General features: G+C 56.5%; 1 protein-coding gene and 1 non-coding gene across 6 annotated transcripts in view; one reads left to right on the forward strand and one right to left on the reverse strand.

Annotated features, from left to right (window-relative positions):
* The window catches only part of IFT140 (intraflagellar transport 140), an 80,456-nt gene extending 62,354 nt beyond the window's left edge, over positions 1–18,102 (forward strand). For 3 of the 5 annotated variants that reach the window (XM_036083347.2, XM_078075000.1, XM_078074996.1), the window contains 12 exons: positions 3,382–3,559; positions 4,026–4,216; positions 4,549–4,644; positions 4,924–5,056; positions 5,129–5,272; positions 5,997–6,125; positions 6,235–6,417; positions 9,191–9,397; positions 9,645–9,857; positions 9,938–10,104; positions 11,304–11,445; positions 17,655–18,102. In XM_036083347.2, coding sequence (XP_035939240.1) covers positions 3,382–3,559; positions 4,026–4,216; positions 4,549–4,644; positions 4,924–5,056; positions 5,129–5,272; positions 5,997–6,125; positions 6,235–6,417; positions 9,191–9,397; positions 9,645–9,857; positions 9,938–10,104; positions 11,304–11,445; positions 17,655–17,858 — 1,987 coding nt within the window. In that variant the 3' untranslated portion in view covers positions 17,859–18,102. Of the gene's footprint in view, positions 1–3,381; positions 3,560–4,025; positions 4,217–4,548; positions 4,645–4,923; positions 5,057–5,128; positions 5,273–5,996; positions 6,126–6,234; positions 6,418–9,190; positions 9,398–9,644; positions 9,858–9,937; positions 10,105–11,236; positions 11,446–17,654 lie in introns of those variants that run through there. The other 2 variants (XM_078074997.1, XM_078074998.1) reach the window with 2 other exon arrangements.
* On the reverse strand, positions 1,269–1,400 carry LOC118530202 (small nucleolar RNA SNORA72). Its single transcript, XR_004914511.1, has one exon. It is a non-coding gene; the product is annotated as a small nucleolar RNA SNORA72 (small nucleolar RNA).
* Positions 18,103–18,309: the final 207 nt, after the last annotated feature.

Consider the following 18,309-nt stretch of genomic DNA (forward strand, 5'->3'; position numbering starts at 1 on the left):
GCAGACCCGTGGTCCCACCTGTGTGTCTTGGATCCCGCCAGCCTGGTGCTCAGGTACCACAGAACAGCCCCAGAGGCAGACAGTGGCCACGGAGCATGTTCCTGCCCTGGGCCCGGGGCCTGGGTGGGCAGGATGCTGGTGGCCGGTCACCCACAGCCATCCGCTGGTTCCCCCAGCACGTAGGCGCCCCGGGGCCTGCCCTTGTCACGGGTTCACAGGCAGTAGACAAAGTGGCCGGGCCTGGTGGAGAGGCCCCCACTTGCCACCCAGATGGGGTGGGTCAGGGGCCCACACCCGCAGAACCACCAGGCTGGAGCATCATCCTGGATGGAGGTACAAGAAGGTGAGATCCTGGACACGCAGTACAGGTCCCCCAGCGAGGCTTAAGGGTGGAGGGAATGTGATCTGTGGCCCAGCGTGTGTCTGTGCTAGCTGTGCATCCCAATGGGGGAGCTCAATCCCTTCTGCACGTACAGACACACGGGAGAGGCGGGGCCGCCCCCCAAGACGCCACGCCCATCTGGGGCCCCGAAGTGGCTGTGCACAGAGAGAAAGGCACCCGCACACCCCATTACTAGCACGTGCACCCTGGACGTTGTGCAGTCAGACCCCTCAGGCCCCGAGCTGCCCACTCATCGCCAGGTGCCCTCGCCACAGGGGAGGAGGCTGGGGTTGGGGTGCAGGGAGGCCACACACCTGCCGGGGACATAGAGGCGGTGAGATGAGTCCAGCATGGTGGGACTGGCCTGGTCCCCTCGGCTTGCCTGCACCCCACTCACCTCCCGCTTCTGGAGCTCCAGAGAGTTCCTGTGAGTCTAGAGCCCCAGCCCCCGTTATTTTGTGGGTTTTCTTTTTTGTTTTGGGGGCTTTTTTTTTTTAGTTTTACAATTCATTTAATGGCAGCTGGTAATCAAATTAGCAATGGTTATCTTCAAAAGTTATTAACACTTGCTGTGCTGTCATTTCTCAAGGATGATCAGATATCTAGAGTCACAGACATTTCCCACATAAGATGCATCAGAGGGGCGTCTGGGTGGCTCAGTGGGTTGAGCGTCCAACTCTTGGTTTCTGCTCAGGCCGTGATCATGCAGTCGTGAGATCGAGCCCCGCGTGGGGCTCTGTGCTCAGTGCAGAGTCATCTTGAGATTCTTAACCCCACCTCCCCCTCTCCTCCTCCCCCTGCTCACACGTGTACACGTGCTGTTTCTCTCTCTTAATACACAAAATCTTAAAAAAAAGAAAAAGATGCATCATATAAGTCAGACATGGTCTATCACCAGCATTGATAAAACCAGACCTAGGGAAAGAACTAGGTCTGGGGACACAGGCATGGTCTTAACATAGCAAATGTTTAGTCTGTCCTGATTATTACAAAATCAGAATAGCAAGAATATTCACCAGCCCCGTTACTTTGGATCACATGTCTGTAGGGGGCTCTGTACCTGCTGCAGGCAAGGTGCGCCACCCCCCACCACCACCACCACTAAGCCTATGTCCCTGAAAGACAGGGGTCTTTGGAGAATTATCTGCCCTTCCGTTCCCTGAGGGATTTGGCCTGTTTCAGCATTTTTCCCAGCAGAGTTTGTAGCAAATGCATCAGCTGAGTTCTTGCTGCTACCTTCTCTCCTTGGCCTATGTTCTGCTCCAGCTTCCTGGGGGCTCCAGGGGGGCACTCATAGCCCTCCGCACATGGCCCCCTTCTCCCAGGAGAACTAGGACCACTCAGAGTCCCTAAGGACACAGTGCAGTGGGTCACGTCCACAAGGAGGCTCAATGCTCCACTTGGAGAGATCAGCTTCCCCCCTTATTTATTTAAATCATTTATCCCTGGGTGGCCTTTGATGGCTGCTGGGTCAGCTCTATCCAGCTCCCCTACAGGTGATGTCTGGAGACCCTGCTCCATCCACTACCCCCAGATTCTAGCTGGGGGCCACAGGCCTGGGCACAGAATATGAGTTAGGAGTGACCCTGCCCACACAGGACTGTGGGGCCCACCCCAGACACCCAAACCTCCCCAGGGCCCTTCCCATCCTCCCGAGGTGTGCGTGCTGGGCCCTGGGGGGTGGGGGGGAGTAGCAGTGCCCCGTGTGCCTGTCCTGTCCGTGCACATGACGGCCGGGCGGGCGGGAGCTTTGTCTCAGAGCAGAGAAGCTCGGGCTGCTTTGTGGGCCAGGAGGCTGTGAACCCTGCAAGCCTGAGTGGCAGGCCTGAGAAGAGGGGCCTGTGGGGCCGGTTCCGGCAGCTCTCAAGAGAGGGCTTTCCAGAAAGGGGGGCCGTTTTCAGGCCAGGCCCCTGGGCAGCCGTGTGCCTTGCCCTCTCACAGTGATGAGGTGCAGATGTGAGTAGGGCGGGCGGGGACGACAGGAAGCGCTGGAGCTGTGGTGCGCTGGCCCCTGTCCAAAACCCAGAGCTCCACGTCCTGCATTGGGGCCCTTCCCAGCCGGTGGGTCTCCGGCTGCTCTTCCAGTACTCACTTCCCACCCACCCCCCCAGCTTGGTGGAGGCCACTGGTGGCCCTGCTCAGAGGCCGGCGTGGGAGTAGCCCGGCCTTCAGCGACCTGTCCCCCTCGTGCACACAGCAGGCCCAACAGCGTTAGCCCAGGGAGGCACAGGGAAACCAAGTCAGGGAAGGGCTCTGGGACGGCCGCGGGTTTCTCTGCTTGTTTGGGTTTTCCACTTGAATCGTATGTAGATATCAGCCACCTGTTTTCTGGACTTAGCAGAGGGTGAGAAAGGGCATGGAGGCACAAGCGACCTCGTCCACACCCCCACGTGGGTCCCTGAGACCCTGGGATTCCCACGCGGAATCCACTTGGAAAGGGAGAAGGGAAAGGCTTGTGTCTGGTCGGCGCCTTGCTGTGTGTAGCCCCGCGGTGGCCCATGAGCTTGAGAACAAGGACGGAGTCCTGGGGACGTGCAGGATCATCCCCAGGACCCCCAACCTCTATTCAGCCCAGGTCAGGGGCCCACCAGCAGACCCCACACTGGGCATCATGCACTGGTCCTCAGGGGCATCAGGGTTGGGGCTCCCCACCCCCTTCCCCAGGCCCGCTGGGGTGTGAAGGCTCTACGGCCCCTTTTCCCTGTGGGGCCTCTGCCGGAGGGCAGCTTCAGCACCTCCATGGCTCAGCAGAGGGTGCAGGCAGGTGTAGAGCAAGGAACGTTTGACGAGCAGACGGCCATCAAAGCAGGGAGGAAAGTGGGTGTGTGGGAGGCCTGAGAGGGTCTGTTCCCATCAGCTGTAGGGGACACAGGTGGCCTTCAGCCAAGGGAGTGGTGGGAGCCCTGGTTTGCCATGTTGCTGTGTCAGGTATGCGTCTCGGGGGGTGGCAGGGGTGCGAGGGCTGCAAGCTTACGGAGCTGCCGCATCCCCTGGCACAGCGAGGCGGTCTGGGAGAACATGGCGCGCATGTGCGTGAAGACCCAGCGGCTGGACGTCGCCAAGGTGTGCCTGGGAAACATGGGCCATGCGCGTGGAGCACGAGCCCTGCGGGAGGCTGAGCAGGAGCCAGAGCTGGAGGCCAGGGTGGCCATGCTGGCCATACAGCTGGGCATGCTGGTGAGTCGGGCGCCGCCCTGGCGTGGGCAGGCGGGCAGAGGGAAGGCACTGGCCTCACGGGGCAGGCCATGGCCTATGCGTGTCTGGGCCACTCGGTAGCAGGGAACAGAAACCCCCTCAAAGGAGCTTGAGCCAAAAAGCAGAGCAAAGCCTCTCTCCTCTCCGGGGCCCTCCCCGTCTGCTGCACGTGCATGAGCTCATGGTCCATCATGCACCTGGGGGGCCAGGCAGGGAGGCGGCAGGCAGACACCCAAGTCAGCTCCTGGTCCACAGGACACTGCGGTGGGTAGGGTCTCCTCCCCAGAATGCAGGGCAGCCCCCCAGCCCTCCCGGCTGACACCTAAGTCAGTCTTGCTTTCTCGCTGTGGGACGGAATGCCGCAATGGCGTGTGGCATCACTGCATGCGGGGGCGCACAGGCAGCTCTCCTGGAGCCCGAGGTCTGATGCACGCTCTCCCACCTCCAGGAGGATGCCGGCCAGCTGTACAGGAAGTGCGGGCGCTATGACCTCCTGAACAAGCTGTACCAGGCCTCTGACCAGTGGCAGAAGGCCGTGGAGGTCGCGGAGCTCCACGACCGCATCCACCTGCGTGCCACCTACTACAACTACGCCAGGCACCTGGAGGCCAGTGCTGACCGCGGCCTGGCCCTCAGCTAGTGAGTGTGGGGCCCCGTCCGGGCTCAGCCGGGATGGGCCCGCTTACCTCTGGCTTCCCCCTCTGCCCCAGTGAGGCGCCCATAGAGTTACCTAGAGGAAGCTTCTAGACTGAGGCACTACCTCAGGGCAGGTGGTGGCCTTCTGGGTCTGCTGGGGACCTTGAGCTCGGTCTCACCAGGAGAACCTCAGACAGCCCGCCTCCCAGCCCGTGCCGGGTCAGGTCTCTGGGCCTGGGGTCGCTGGCTGTGCCATGGCAGCGCCATGAGCTGCTGGGCGCCGCTGTGCGGTGCTGAGACCGTGGGGAGGAGTCGCTGTTTCCCTTCTTTTGCAGCTATGAGAAGTCAGACACCCACCGCTTCGAGGTGCCCAGAATGCTCTCGGAGGACCTGCAGTCCCTGGAGCTCTACATCAATAAGATGAAGGACAAGTAAGTGTTGCTGCTGGATGTCAGGGCCAGTGGGCGGACCGTGGGTTTGCTGCAGGGCCCGGGGGCCTCCCTCCGTTGCTTCCCGTGGGAGAGTGTGAGGCCCTGCCAGGGCGGGGCCTTTCCTCCAGACCCCGGGCTCTCACTCCTGGCCGCGTCACCCAGCTCGCACGCTCCCTCCTGGCTGCTGGCCGCGTGAAGGCACAGTGAGGGAGGCGTTGGGGACCCAGGGTCCTTTCCAGGGGGCGCAGGCCCTGAGTGGGTCTGGCGGGCTCCTCCCAGGACCCTGTGGAGGTGGTGGGCCCAGTACCTGGAGAGCCAGGCAGAGATGGATGCGGCGCTGCGCTACTACGAGCTGGCACAGGACTATTTCTCCCTGGTCCGCATCTACTGCTTCCAGGGCAACATTCAGAAGGTAGGAGCATCCGGGGTGCCTGTGGGGGTGGGGATCAGAGACAGAGCCCCAGGCCCACTGCTCTCTTTCCAGGCTGCTGAGATAGCCAACGAGAGTGGAAACTGGGCAGCGTCCTATCACCTGGCCCGCCAGTATGAGAGCCAGGAGGAGGTGAGGCAGGCCGTGCACTTCTACTCGCGGGCGCAGGCCTTCAACAACGCCATCCGCCTGTGCAAGGTAGGCGGGGCAGCGGGCACGCAAGTCGGGCAGGTGGACAAAGGGGCCCCTGCTGTTGCCCACGTTCACACAGAAAACGTGGAGAACAGTATGGTGTGTGCCACGTCCCCCACCCTGGAGACCTGCACCTTTCCACTGCACCTGCTCCCGCTGGTCTCAAGCCCCCCGGGGGTGTTTGTGAAGTGCCGAATTCTGATTCTCGCTGAGAAGTCCTCAAGCTTCCACGGCTTTCCAGCAAGCACTCACGCTGGCTCGTTGCTCGTGGCCTGTAAGCAGCAGGAAGGACGTTCTGCATGTGTGAAAGTGTTCCAATCCAGGGCTCAGAGAGCAATGCTCTGTTAATAGAAAAAGAAGGAAGCCTCCTAAAATGCTGGTACACAGACCCCATGTGACAGTCTGACACTGGTTAGAAACCATCATCATGGGACGCCTGGGTGCCTCAGTCATTAAGCATCTGCCTTCTGCTCAGGGTCCTGGGATCCAGCCCTGCGTCGGGCTCCCTGCTCAGTGGGGAGTCTGCTTCTCCCTCTCCCTCTGCTGCTCCCCCTACTTGTGCTCACTCTCACTCACTCTCTCTCAAATAAGTAAATAAAATCTTAAGAAAGGAAGAAATAAACCATAGTCACGTGGACCTGCAGCATGCCAGAGTTGGGGTGGTGGGCTCCCCCAGGGCACCCTTAGCAAACGCACACAGGAAGCCCTGGGCATCCCACACCCCCCACAGGAGAATGGCCTGGATGACCAGCTCATGAACCTGGCTCTGCTGAGCTCCCCCGAGGACATGACTGAGGCGGCGCTCTACTACGAGGACAAGGGCGAGCACATGGACAGGGCGGTCATGCTGTACCACAAGGTGAGTGAGGGCAGGGACCCCAGGGCCTGTCTCAGTATCTGTCAGGGGGCCACTCGGCGTTTTCGCGACCTGGGGCTTGGGCGCTGCTCAGATTGCGCACCGTCCACAGGCCGGCCACTTCTCCAAGGCCCTGGAGCTGGCCTTCGCCACCCAGCAGTTCGTGGCCCTGCAGCTCATAGCAGAGGACCTGGACGAGAGGTCGGACCCCGCCCTCCTGGCCCGCTGTTCAGACTTCTTCACTGAGCACAGCCAGTACGAGAAGGCAGTGGAGCTGCTGCTGGCCGCAAAGAAGGTACGGTTGGCAGTCCCCGCTCGGCACCCCCTCGGGCACCCAAGCTGGGGGCTGCCTTTTCCAGACGTGGTGGAGGTGGCTTTACCGTCTCTCATGGTTACGATTTCACAAGAAGGCCATGGCTCCCGCCTGCCCTGGGTGAAGGAGCGCTAGGAGCAGGCTCGCCTCACACAGCCGGTCCAGGGGGACACTCGCTGCCCATTTCATAACCCCCATAACTAGGGAGGTGAACTCATCCTTTGTGTGTGTGGTAAAGTACACGTAATGTAAAAGTTACCATCTTCGCTGTTTTTTAAGAGTACAGCTCAGTGTTGTCAAGTATGCTCCCATCGTGGGGAGAGCCGTCTCTGCGCACCTGCTTTCATCTTGCAAAGCTGAAATGCTGTCCCCGTCAAACACCAGCTCCCCAGCCTCCGCACCCACCATCTACCTTCTGTGTCAATGCATTGGACCACTCCAAGGACCGTATATAAGTGGAATCCTACAGGATTTGTCCTAGGTCCAGCTTGTTTCCCTGAACGTCACGTCGTCAGGGTTCATCCGTGTGGTAGCAGGTGTCAGGATTTCCTTCCTTTTTTTTTTTTTAAGATTTATTTATTTATTTTAGAGAGAGAGAGAATGCGTGCACACAAGTGGGAGGGGCGGAGGGAGAGAGACAGAGAATCTCAGGCAGACTCAGTGCTGAGCACAGAGCCTGACGCAGCTAGGTCCCATGACCCTGAGATCATGACCTGAGCCAAAACTGAGAGTCGGATGCCTAACCAACAGCCACCCAGGCGCCCCAGAATGTCCTTCCTTTTTAGGGCTGCGTGATGCTGCGTTCGTGTGCACACTGCCTCAGGTCTGCCCATCCGCAGACACTGGGTGGCCTCCATCTCTTGGCTCTTGTGAATAGCGCTACTGTGAACACGGGTGAACACATATCTCTTCAGAACCCTGCTTTCAGTTCTTTCAGGTGTTTACCCAGAACTCAAATTGCCAGATCATCTGGTAACTGTTCTAGTTGTTTGAGGGACCTCCAGACGCCCTCCCCCACGGCTGCCCCAGAGCACATCCGCCCAGCCGCGCACAGCGTTCCAATGCCACCACGTCCTCGCCAGCACTGTTTCTAGTGCTCAGTAGAAGCCGGACATTCTTTAAGTAGAAATATTCTCCCTGATAGCCACTGAATGGAGACATAGAAGATTGTTAGTCATGCAAAATTAGCCTGTCCAAATTGAAAGATCTTTCTTCCTGAAGCAGAATTATGCTTACAGTTGAGTGGCTCACTGGTGAGTGACACAAGAATTCTTCAGCACATGTTCTAGAAAGACCCAGCAGATGCACGTGTCCACCCTCCCCAAGGCAGCCCCAGACCTAATCTGACCCCAGGAGAAACACCACTGGGCTTTCTCTAGCCAGATAAGTGGATTTTGTAGTTTCGCAGTGAAAACCAAATAAACCAGAACAGCCAGGAAAAATCTGGAAGAAGATTAACAAAAGGTGATTAAGCCCTCAGATTGTAAAATATATGACAGGTAGGATAATTGGGGTCCGGTGTATGATCAGGCCTACAGATCAGCAGAAAATATTAGAAAATCCAGACATAGAGCCACTTACACACACTCATCTCGTACATGCAGAGGAACATTTCCCAGCAGTGGGCAAAAGATGAGCCATCCAATAAAGGGGGTTGATGCAACCGGGCAGCCACTTGGGAAAACACAAAGGTAAACCCTACTTATCTCCTGCGTCCTAGTAAATTCCAGGTGGGTCTGAGACGTGTGTCAGCAAAACCAGCCGCCACTCCATCGGAAACCACGGATATCTTGTACAATCTAAAGAGAAGAAAGGCGTCTTCTAAGTACGATTCAAAACCCAAATGCCAATGGGAAGGACTGATCCATTCAGCCAAATGTAAATCTGAAAATAGCACATGGGAAAAAACACCACAAGAAAGTAAAAATAAATAATAAAATGGGGGAAAAAAACGTATCCTACCTCTCTCCCGAAGTGTAATTTTCCTAATAGGTATGGAGTTCCTATGAACCAGGAAGACATTTGCCAGCCACTCAAAAGGAAAGAACAAAGACTATGGACAGTTTCTTTGAAGAAGGAAATGTGGGTGGTCCCAGCACATCAGATACTCAGCCTCATCCATAATTAGAGAAATAACAGGTGAAGATTCACGAAGACCCCATTGCCCTGAGTCAGGCCAGTGCAGGTGAAGAGGTCAGCAGGCCCGCTCGGGCTGGGTGCGAGCACAGCACGTGGTGCCCGTCTGCAGTAGAACTCACAGGCCCCTCGACCCAGCACTTCCCCTCCTTGGGATCCGTCCTCAGCACAACTGTACACACGGGAGAGGCACCCACACGCTGCTGTCCCCCAGTAAAGAGCCGCCTCCCAGGACACCAGTGTCTCGACAGAGATGGAACCACCTCCAAGACATACGCTTTCTGTGCAATACGTGTTCTTAAGTGAAGGGCATACGATTTCCCTTCAGTTTTCAAGATTAATCAAAACCCTTAGCTTAAAAATTTGAAACGAATTATAGAAGAAAATTAAGTTCTGGTTTCTTTTCCTCCCACAACCAGTGCAGTAGTCTTTTGAGCTCCACGTTCCCCTCGCTGCAATTCGGGGTGTCAGCAGTGTGAAAGTCACGGGGACGAGTGTTGGCCCTTGCCCGACGAGCGCATCCCGTCCCTGCCCCGGCGCCCACCCCCAGGCTGCGGGCCTGGCCTCCCCTTGCAGCCCGGGCGCTAACCGCCCCTTCCCGCTCTGTGGCGTCTTGCAGTACCACGAAGCCCTGCAGCTTTGCCTGGAGCAGAACATGACCATCACCGAGGAGATGGCCGAGAAGATGACCGTGTCCAAGGACTCCAAGGACCTGTCGGAAGAGTCTCGGCGCCAGCTGCTGGAGCAGATCGCCAACTGCTGCATGCGCCAGGGCAACTACCATCTGGCCACCAAGAAGTACACGCAGGCAGGGAACAAGCTGAAGGTGAGCGTGGGCCCGGGCTGGAAACGGCGTCCCCACTGCTTGGGTTACCCCTCCGGGGATGCGCTTTCCCAGCCTGGGCTTCCGAGGGCGAGGGCCCCGCAGGACAGAGGAGCCCTGAGCTCCCTCTTGTGGTGGAGTCCTGCGTGAGCGTCCGGGGAGAGGTGGCAGGAGGGGCACAGCAAGCACAAGGTCCGAGCCCAGCCCCTGCCCTTCCTCGGGCCCTTCCTCGGGCTCGCCCTCCGTCTAGGCCATGAGAGCGCTGCTGAAATCTGGGGACACGGAGAAAATCGTGTTCTTTGCGGGCGTCTCAAGGCAAAAGGAAATCTACATCATGGCCGCCAACTACCTGCAGTCCCTGGACTGGCGGAAGGAGCCAGAGATCATGAAGAACATCATCAGCTTCTACACCAAGGGGCGGGCCCTCGACCTGCTGGCTGGCTTTTACGATGCCTGTGCCCAGGTACAGACCCTCCTCCCAGGGCCAGGACCCCCAGGAGGGTGGTGGGGCCCCGGGGGCCCTGACGGGTCTCATCCATGCAGGTAGAGATCGATGAGTACCAGAACTACGACAAAGCCCACGGGGCACTGACAGAGGCCTACAAGTGCCTGTCCAAGGCTAAGGCCAAGAGCCCCCTGGATCAGGAGACCAAGCTGGCTCAGCTGCAGAGCAAGATGACACTGGTGAAGCGGTTCATCCAGGCCCGAAGGTGTGTCCAGAGCAGAGTGGGGAAGCAGGGACACAGAGCCCCCCAGGCTCCTCTCCCTGCCAGGGACCAGACCGGTTTCACTTGCTCACTTGCAGTGAGCAAGTGCAGAGGAGTCTCAGAGGAGTCCCGTGGACCCTAAGTAGGACACGTGGACATTATGTTGCCTCCTTCTCGATGAGCTCCTCCTGGGGAATTCCCCAAACCTGGGCGCACCGCCAGGAAGACTGTTCCAGAAAAAAACAGAAGTCTGGGGTGGGGGCGGTGAGGCAGATGCAGGTCAGGAGAGTGTGTGTCTGAGGGGAGCCTGGGACCTGCTCAGGTGTGTGCAGGGCTCAAGCTCAGTGGTTTGGAGCAGGCGGGCCACTATACCACCTGGGGGCCACAGAGACTGTGGGAAGGAGGCTGGGGGCAGCATGTTGTTGCTATTTTTAGGAGAGACCATGCATCTAAATTTGGACATGAGGCCAGTTTTTATCTATTGGCAACTTGTCCAGCTTTTCCAAGAGCCTGCTGTGTGGGCAGCAGAGCTAAGCTTCTGCCTAAACCAATGAAAGCATTTTCCTTCTCTGAGAACAGCTTTTAGAAGAGAAGTTCCAGAAACACTTTGAGCACTGTTGTATAAAATGCGGCTCCGTGCTTGGACATGTAAATTCTGGAATATTTGCTGAGCTTGGGCTGCAGTGGGGAGAGAGGGGGGCAATGGGCAGCAAGGACCATACAGCGTCAGGACCGGGCTTCCTAGAGCGGGAGCCTGAGCCCCTCCTCCCCCCAAGGCCCCTCCGGGTCCCTCTCCTGCTCGCTCCCTCCCCCGCTTGCACACCGCCCCCTGCCCTGCAGCAGACCCGCGCACACACCCCGTGGAGCGTGTCCCTGCCGCTGGCCTTCGCTCATGGTCACCCCCTGCCTGACTGCCTTGGGCAGGGTGCCCCGCGTCCCCCTGCATCACAGTGACCCCCTCCAGACTGAACCAGGCAAGGACTGGGTGACAGGCTGAGTCTGGTGCGGTACCAGGACTGTGAGCGACCAGTAAGTTTTTATTCAATGAATCAGCCAGTTTATGAATGAACTCATTAGAGAATTTGTTTAATTCATGGGCATTGACTTCACAAAAGTTCCGTCCTGCCCATGCCAGGAGCTCCTCATTCAGGCCACAAGCCTGCTGTGCCCCCTGACCCGTAGCGGGGTTCTGCTTTCGGCAGGACGTACACCGAGGACCCCAAGGAGGCGGTCAGGCAGTGCGGGCTGCTCCTGGAGGAGCCGGAGCTGGAGAGCACCATCCGCGTCGGGGACGTCTGTGGCTTCCTGGTGCGGCACTACCTGCAGGCCGAGGACTTCCAGATGGTGAGGCCTTGGCGGGGCTTGGGGATGACTGGGGGGAGGCCCCGCCGCTGCTGCTGGCAGTCCCCACTCTCTCTGCCCCAGGGAGCTGCAAGCTCACGGCAAGGAGGCGCTTCTCCTGTCTCGTTGTTTGACTTTTTAGCCTTTTTTTCTTTTGAAATGATTTCAAGCTGAGAAGCTACAAGAATAATAGAACCTGCATGTACCCTTTACCAGATTCAGCAGTTTTCAGCATTTTGCCACATTTACTTATTCTATATGTATGTTTTCATATTTCTATTTGATATTTTATACATAAAGTGGGTATTTTTCTGAGCGATATGCAAATTGCAGGCGTCCTTCCCTTCCCCCTCAGTTCACTAACACTTGGTTGGACACCTAGAGGTGGGACGCGGGGTCATACAGCCAGCGCGTTTCACGTTTTCAGAAACTGCCAGACTTTTTTTTTTTTTTTTAAGATTCTATTCATTTATTTGACAGAAAGAGACACAGCGAGAGAGGGAACACAAGCAGGGGGAGTGGGAGAGGGAGAAGCAGGCTTCCCGCCGAGCAGGGAGCCCAATGCGGGGCTCGATCCCAGGACCCTGGGACCATGACCTGAGCCGAAGGCAGACGCTTAACGACTGAGCCACCCAGGCGCCCCCAGACTTTTCTTTAGTTTCTTTTTTGTAGTGTCTCTTTCGTAGTTGGTGTCAAGGTTATTCTGGCCTTATATTCTGGCCACCTCCTGTATTCTCCGGAAGAGTTTACAAAAGACTGCTGTTGCTTTTTCCTTCAGTGTCTGATAGAGTGCATGAGTGAGCCGACCTGGGCCTGGGGCTTTCTTTGTGGAAGGATTTCGATAATTCATTTCAGCAGAGTGGTTCTCAAACATTTTGGTCTCAGGACCCCTTTGCACTGGGGAAGTTTTCTGTGTGGGGCGACCTGACGCTCTTTATTGTGTTACAGAATAAAACTAACTCACTGAAAAATAAAATAAACCCACTACATGTTGACATAAATAACAGTTTCATTAAAACAACTTTTTTTATATTTTCTATATTTTCCAAAACATAGAAATTGAGTGGGAAAAGTAGCACTGTTTTACACATTTCCAGGTCTCTTTAATGTCTTGGATGACAGCTGGACTCTCCATTTCTGCTTCTGCTCTCAATTTGGTAAAATGGGTTTTTTAGCTGAAATACATGAAGAAAATCTGGCCTCACACTAGTATGCAGGTGAGAGAGGCAGGGCCCTCAGAGAGTTGCAGCCCACCTTTGAGCCTGCACCAAAACTCAGCAAGTGGGGTTTAACACCTAGCTGCGAGGTCGGATGCTGTTGTACTTGGTGACATGAAAGCCCGCTGGTCCGTCTTGGATCTTTCACACACACGTGATCTTATAATATCATGTTGCTCATCTGGAAATTATGGGTTCACTGAGTTAGCAAATGTCAACACGTTTCATTATACGAATCAAAAAAATCCTATTTTTTAGTATTACCACCAGCCCCATCAGAAAAGTCTTTAGATTTTGGAAGGATGTCCAGCTCATGGTGGCCAATACCTAAGGTTTCTGAAATCCTTCCGTGTGAAAGCACACAATTTATCCTGAGCACAAACACTGTCCATTACCATTTTCCTTGAAGTGGTGGCCCCCTTTGTTCACTTCTGAGAAAAAGTGCCACATACCCAGCCCTGAGTAGCCACAACTTACCGTGAGTCACATTTACAAATAAAGATGGTGTTCGGAGCAGAAGGGACGTGTTTAGCTCGCACCCTGCACCTGTGTGCTTCCTCATCTCCCCCCCATTTGGTATGATGGGTCTTTAATGCCCACCATCCCGGTGGGTACGGAGCGGTAGCTCTTTGTGGTTTTAATGTGCCTTCTCTCAGTGACTAGCGGTGTTGAGCCCCTTCTCATGGGCTCATGTCCTCTGAGTGCCCAAATCCTCCCCCGTGGTTTTGTTCAGGGTTTGTCTTCTTACGTTGGTTGTGGCCTTTATGAATTCTAGGCCCTTTCCTGTACCAGCGTATGACCTGCCAGTGTTTTCTCCCGTCTGTGGGAAGTTCCCTCCTATCCCTCTGTCCTCTCCCGATGGAACTCCAATTGCTTGTGTAGATTGTCTCCTGGCTCAACTGATTCTCTTCTCTGTTTTTTTCCAGAATTTTCTCTAGTTTTCATTTTTGGCTTTTGCTTTTGCTATTGCTACTGCTTCAAGTTCACCTGTCTTGTGCGGTGTCCACTCTGATGCTGCTCCTATCCCTACATTTCAGCTGGCATTATAATTTGCCCCTCTAGTAGCCTCTGGATTGCATCAGGTAGTCTCCGTTATCCGTCTTGTTTCTCGAGTGTAGGTCATGTTGTCCTGTTGCTTCTTACGTCTAGAGATTCTTTTGTGTCCCAGACACCGTGGATAAACCATGGTAGAGACTGGGTTCTGTGATGTTCCTCCAAAGAGTATGCTTGTTTGTTTCTTCTCCCTTCCTTCCTTCCTTCCAGCAACTTCCCTCCACCCATCTCAGAGGCTTGGCTCCCCACCATGGAAGGCAGCCTCGAGAGGGAGTTGCTGCTCAGTACTTTAGCTTGGGCCAGGCTTGAAGTTGGCCCCTGTCCCCACCACATGCAGCGTGCCGAAGGGACCAGAGAGCAGCGTCCATTCCCAGGGCATGGGCTCCCCTCCGGGACTCTCTCTTTTCCAATGTCTCCTCATTTCCGGCTGCTGTGGTTGACCCCAATTCTGATTCCAGTTCTTCAAGCCAGTAAGGGTGGGTTTTCTATGTGCTGGGCTGCTTCCCCCAGTGGCCCTGACTGGGCCTCTGCTCAGGCAAAGGCTACGGGGAGCAGGAACTCACCTCACCCAGGCTCTTCCCTGCTTCCTAGTGTCGGCTCCCTGCCGTCTGCCCGCCCGAGGCTGGTTCTCCCTTCAGGGGCCTGTGCAGTCTGCCCGGCGCACCCCTGCATGGAAGAGGGCTGCTCCGTGCCAGTCCCTCTGCCCCCACCAGAAGCCTCTCTCCCCGTTCACCATCCTCTTGTTACCAACACTAGAAGCCCCCCCTGCCCTCCGGCTGCAGTTTTCCTTTGTGTTCCGAGGGTGTCCTGTGGGTGCCGCTCGTAGTTAACAGAGTAGATGTTTCCTGGAGAGACCAGGGCGACCCCAGGGAGCCTTTCACCTTCCTCTCCTGAGCGCTTGTAAAGCGACTAACGATGAATCAATTTCAGAAATGTCGCTAGCGAGCCATGGCTGTGGCATTGGGCCTTGGCCTCCGGAGCGCACAGGACCTCAGCCCATCCACGGCACCACAGCCCGAAGGTCAGCGCCACAAATAACACTCAGGTCCCTGGCCTGCTGCTTGCCCCCTCTTTATCCCCGCCCATGTCCACCTGCTGACCCTCTGCTGAAGCAACTCCAAATCTCCTCTCAGCAAGGTTCCTTCTTTTTGGAGAAGAAACACATAATTGGACTCAGGTGACTGTTTGCTCAACTACTGTTTGCTCAAAAATCACTCTTAATGATTTCACCAGATTCTTTGCTTTCTCAACCCTTGTTTGGAGCCTATGGGATTTAGCAACTTTAACTTAAACAGACCTGTGAGTGCTGAGGAGGTAGGCAGGCCAAGCATCCTCTGGTGGGGAGAGAAAGCCCCTGTCCCTGCTCCGCGTCTCCCACTGCCCCCTCGCACCCGCCTCGCCACCGCGCCAGCCGCCCCTGACCCTGGACAGTGGGCGTCCTCATCAGCCAGGACGGCCTGAGAACTTTTCTTTGTGACCCTTCATCTGTATCTGGTGACTGTGCCTTCCTTCTGGAAACTGCTGCCTTGACTGTTGAGAAACCAGCTCTGTACACAGAGGGGGTACAACCCTGCACCATGGTCTCCAGCAGCCCCTTGCTTCTGGACCCCACCCCTGGATTCTGTCTAGTCCCCACGGCTCCGAGTCCTGGCCTTCGTCTGCTCTGTACTTGTGTCCCAGTGCCCGGCACGGTGCCGGGCTCGCAGCACACAGTCTCCTCCTGTGTGGGTGCCCCCCCGCCTTGAGCACCTGGGAGCTTGCACTCTGCCCATCCTCCACCCCTCCAACAACCATAGCTTACTTTTCTATTTTCATCTTTATCTTTTTTTTAAGATTTTGTTTACTTCTTTGACAGAGAGAGAGAGCACAAGCAGGGGGAGCGGCAGAGGGAGAGGGAGAAGCAGACTTCCCGCGGAGCAGGGAGCCAGATGCGGGGCTCGATCCCAGGACCCCCCAGGTCATGACCTGAGCCGAAGGCAGACGCTTAACTGACTGAGCCACCCAGGCGCCCCTTTATGTGTTATTTTTTCTATCTTAGTTCTATCCACCCAAATTAAAATTGCTCTGGAAATTTTATCATCTTTAAGAAATACTAAGATCTGGGACACCTGGGTGGCTCAGTCAGTTAAGCGTCTGCCTTTGGCTCAGGTCATGATCTCAGGGTCCTGGGATCGAGCCCCGCGTTGGGCTCCCTGCTCAGCGGCGAGTCTGCTTCTCCCTCTACCTGCAGCTTCCCCTGCTCATGCTCATGCACACACTCTCTCTCTGACAAATAAATGAATAAAATCTTTTTTAAAAAGAAAAAGAAATACTGAGATCTGATCATCATTCCTTATTTTAAAAAGTTTTTTTTTTTAAGATTTTATTTATTTATTAGAGAGGGAACACAAGCAGGGGGAGTGGGAGAGGGAGAAGCAGGCTTCCCGCGGAGCAGGGAGCCCGACGTGGGGCTCCATCCCCGGACCCTGGGATCATGACCTGAGCTGAAGGCAGACGTTTAAGAACTGAGCCACCCAGGCGCCCCTAAAAAAAAATTTTTTAAGCTTAGAAATTTTGATCACATCTGAACTTGGTGGTAAGCGTTAGAAGCCACAAGAGACCTATTCCTCTCCTCATGCTTAGGTGCGGGCAGGTATAGCAGGCGTGGACAGGCGTGGACACTTGCGGGCAGGTGTAGGCACGTGCGGGCAGGTATAGCAGGCGTGGGCAGGCGTGGACACGTGCGGGCAGGTGTAGCAGGCGTGGGCAGGTGCAGACACGTGCGGGCAGGTGTAGCAGGCGTGGGCAGGTGTGGACACGTGCGGGCAGGTGTAGCAGGCGTGGGCAGGTGTGGACACGCACGGGCAGGTGTAGGCACGTGCGGGCAGGTGTAACAGGCGTGGGCAGGCGCGGACACGTGCGGGCAGGTGTAGCAGGCGTGGGCAGGCGCGGACATGTGCGGGCAGGTGTAGCAGGCGTGGGCAGGCGTGGACACGTGCGGACAGGTGTAGCAGGCGTGGGCAGGTGTGGACACGCGCGGGCAGGTGTAGGCATGTGCGGGCAGGTATAGCAGGCGTGGGCAGGCGTGGACACGTGCGGGCAGGTGTAGCAGGCGTGGGCAGGTGCGGGCAGGTGTAGGCACGTGCGGGCAGGTGTAGCAGGCGTGGGCAGGCGTGGACATGTGCAGGCAGGTGCAGCCAGATATAGCAGGCGTGGACAGGTGTGGACACGTGCAGGCAGGTATACCAGGTGTGGACAGGTGTAGGCAGGTGTGGGCAGGTATAGCAGGCGTGGAGAGGCACGGACACGTGCGGGCAGGTGTAGGCACGTGCAGGCAGGTATAGCAGGCGTGGGCAGGCGTAGGCACACGTGGACAGTGTGGGCAGATATAAGTGTGGTGCTCTGTGGGAGGCTCAGGTCCCTCAACCCCAGGCTCTCCCACATATTTCCACTGGCAGAACCAGAGTAAGTTCCACAGGAAAACCACTGACAGCTCCATGGTTTACTGGCTTATGATCGAGAACCATATATACAAGAGATTCAGACTGATGCTAGGCCCAACGAGGTGGGGCAGATTTGATGCTTGGTCAGAGAAAACCAGGTGGACGGCATACACTGGCCGCCTGCCCTGCCACCCTGAAGCCGTCTGCAATGTGAATGCCTCCTTCCCTCATGTCTCCTCCAGGGAGCGTGGCCCCCAAACACTCGGGTCCTCCAACCCAGGCTGCTCACAGGACTTTCCTGCTCAGCTGGGGGTGCTAACCGCAGCCGACAGCACGGTCAGAGCCCAAGCTTTGGACACCGCCAGCCCTCGGAAAGGCTGTGCGGTCATAGACAGTTGTCCCCAGGCCCGTCTTGTGAAGGCACGGGGTGGGTGTCCAGGAAACTCACCGCCCTGGACAGAGGGTGTGGGCTCTTTGGTTTTCGCTGTGCACTAACCTGGTAACGGCTGTCCCAACCCAGGCCTACAAGTACCTGGAGGAGATGCGGAAGCGAGTGCCTTCTGCCAACATGTCCTACTACGTGAACCAGCGGACCGTGGATGCCGTGCACCAGGGCCTGGGCATCCCTCTGGTGCGCACCGTGCCTGAGCGCGTCCGCCACAACAGCGTGGAGGACCACAAGGAAGTAGACGAGGTGGTGGAAGAGGTGGAGAGCGACCCCTGACAGCTGCTGCTGCAAGCTCCTCTGGAACTTTCCGGGGTTGGTAGCAAGAGCCTGACTTTCTTGTTGAAATATAAACTGGTATTTGACGCCCCAGGGCACTGGCTATCCTGCTTAGAAGGGGCAATCGTGTGTCCTTCCGGCATTCCTGGCCCCTGCGGTCCCTTTACTAGGAAGGGAGTTGGCTCATCTTTTCCATGACAGTCTCCCAAGTACAAATTGTAAAACCTAAAACACTAGAACTCGATGGACTGTGCGTGTTAGTATATTCACCGCGCCTTGTCCCAGCATGCAGGCAGGCACCTGAGAGCACAACTAACAATTTCCAGCGGGACGGCACCATTCCTGACCACAGGGCCTGGTGTCCACTGGAATGGAGATGGGGGTGGCCTTGCCCAGGTGACACGGTGACCTGTGCGGGGCGGGTTCCACGAGGCAGCCTTGCGGATGCAGC

The sequence above is a fragment of the Halichoerus grypus genome, chromosome 6, assembly GCF_964656455.1.
Source record: "Halichoerus grypus chromosome 6, mHalGry1.hap1.1, whole genome shotgun sequence".
Taxonomy (NCBI): Eukaryota; Metazoa; Chordata; class Mammalia; order Carnivora; family Phocidae; genus Halichoerus; species Halichoerus grypus.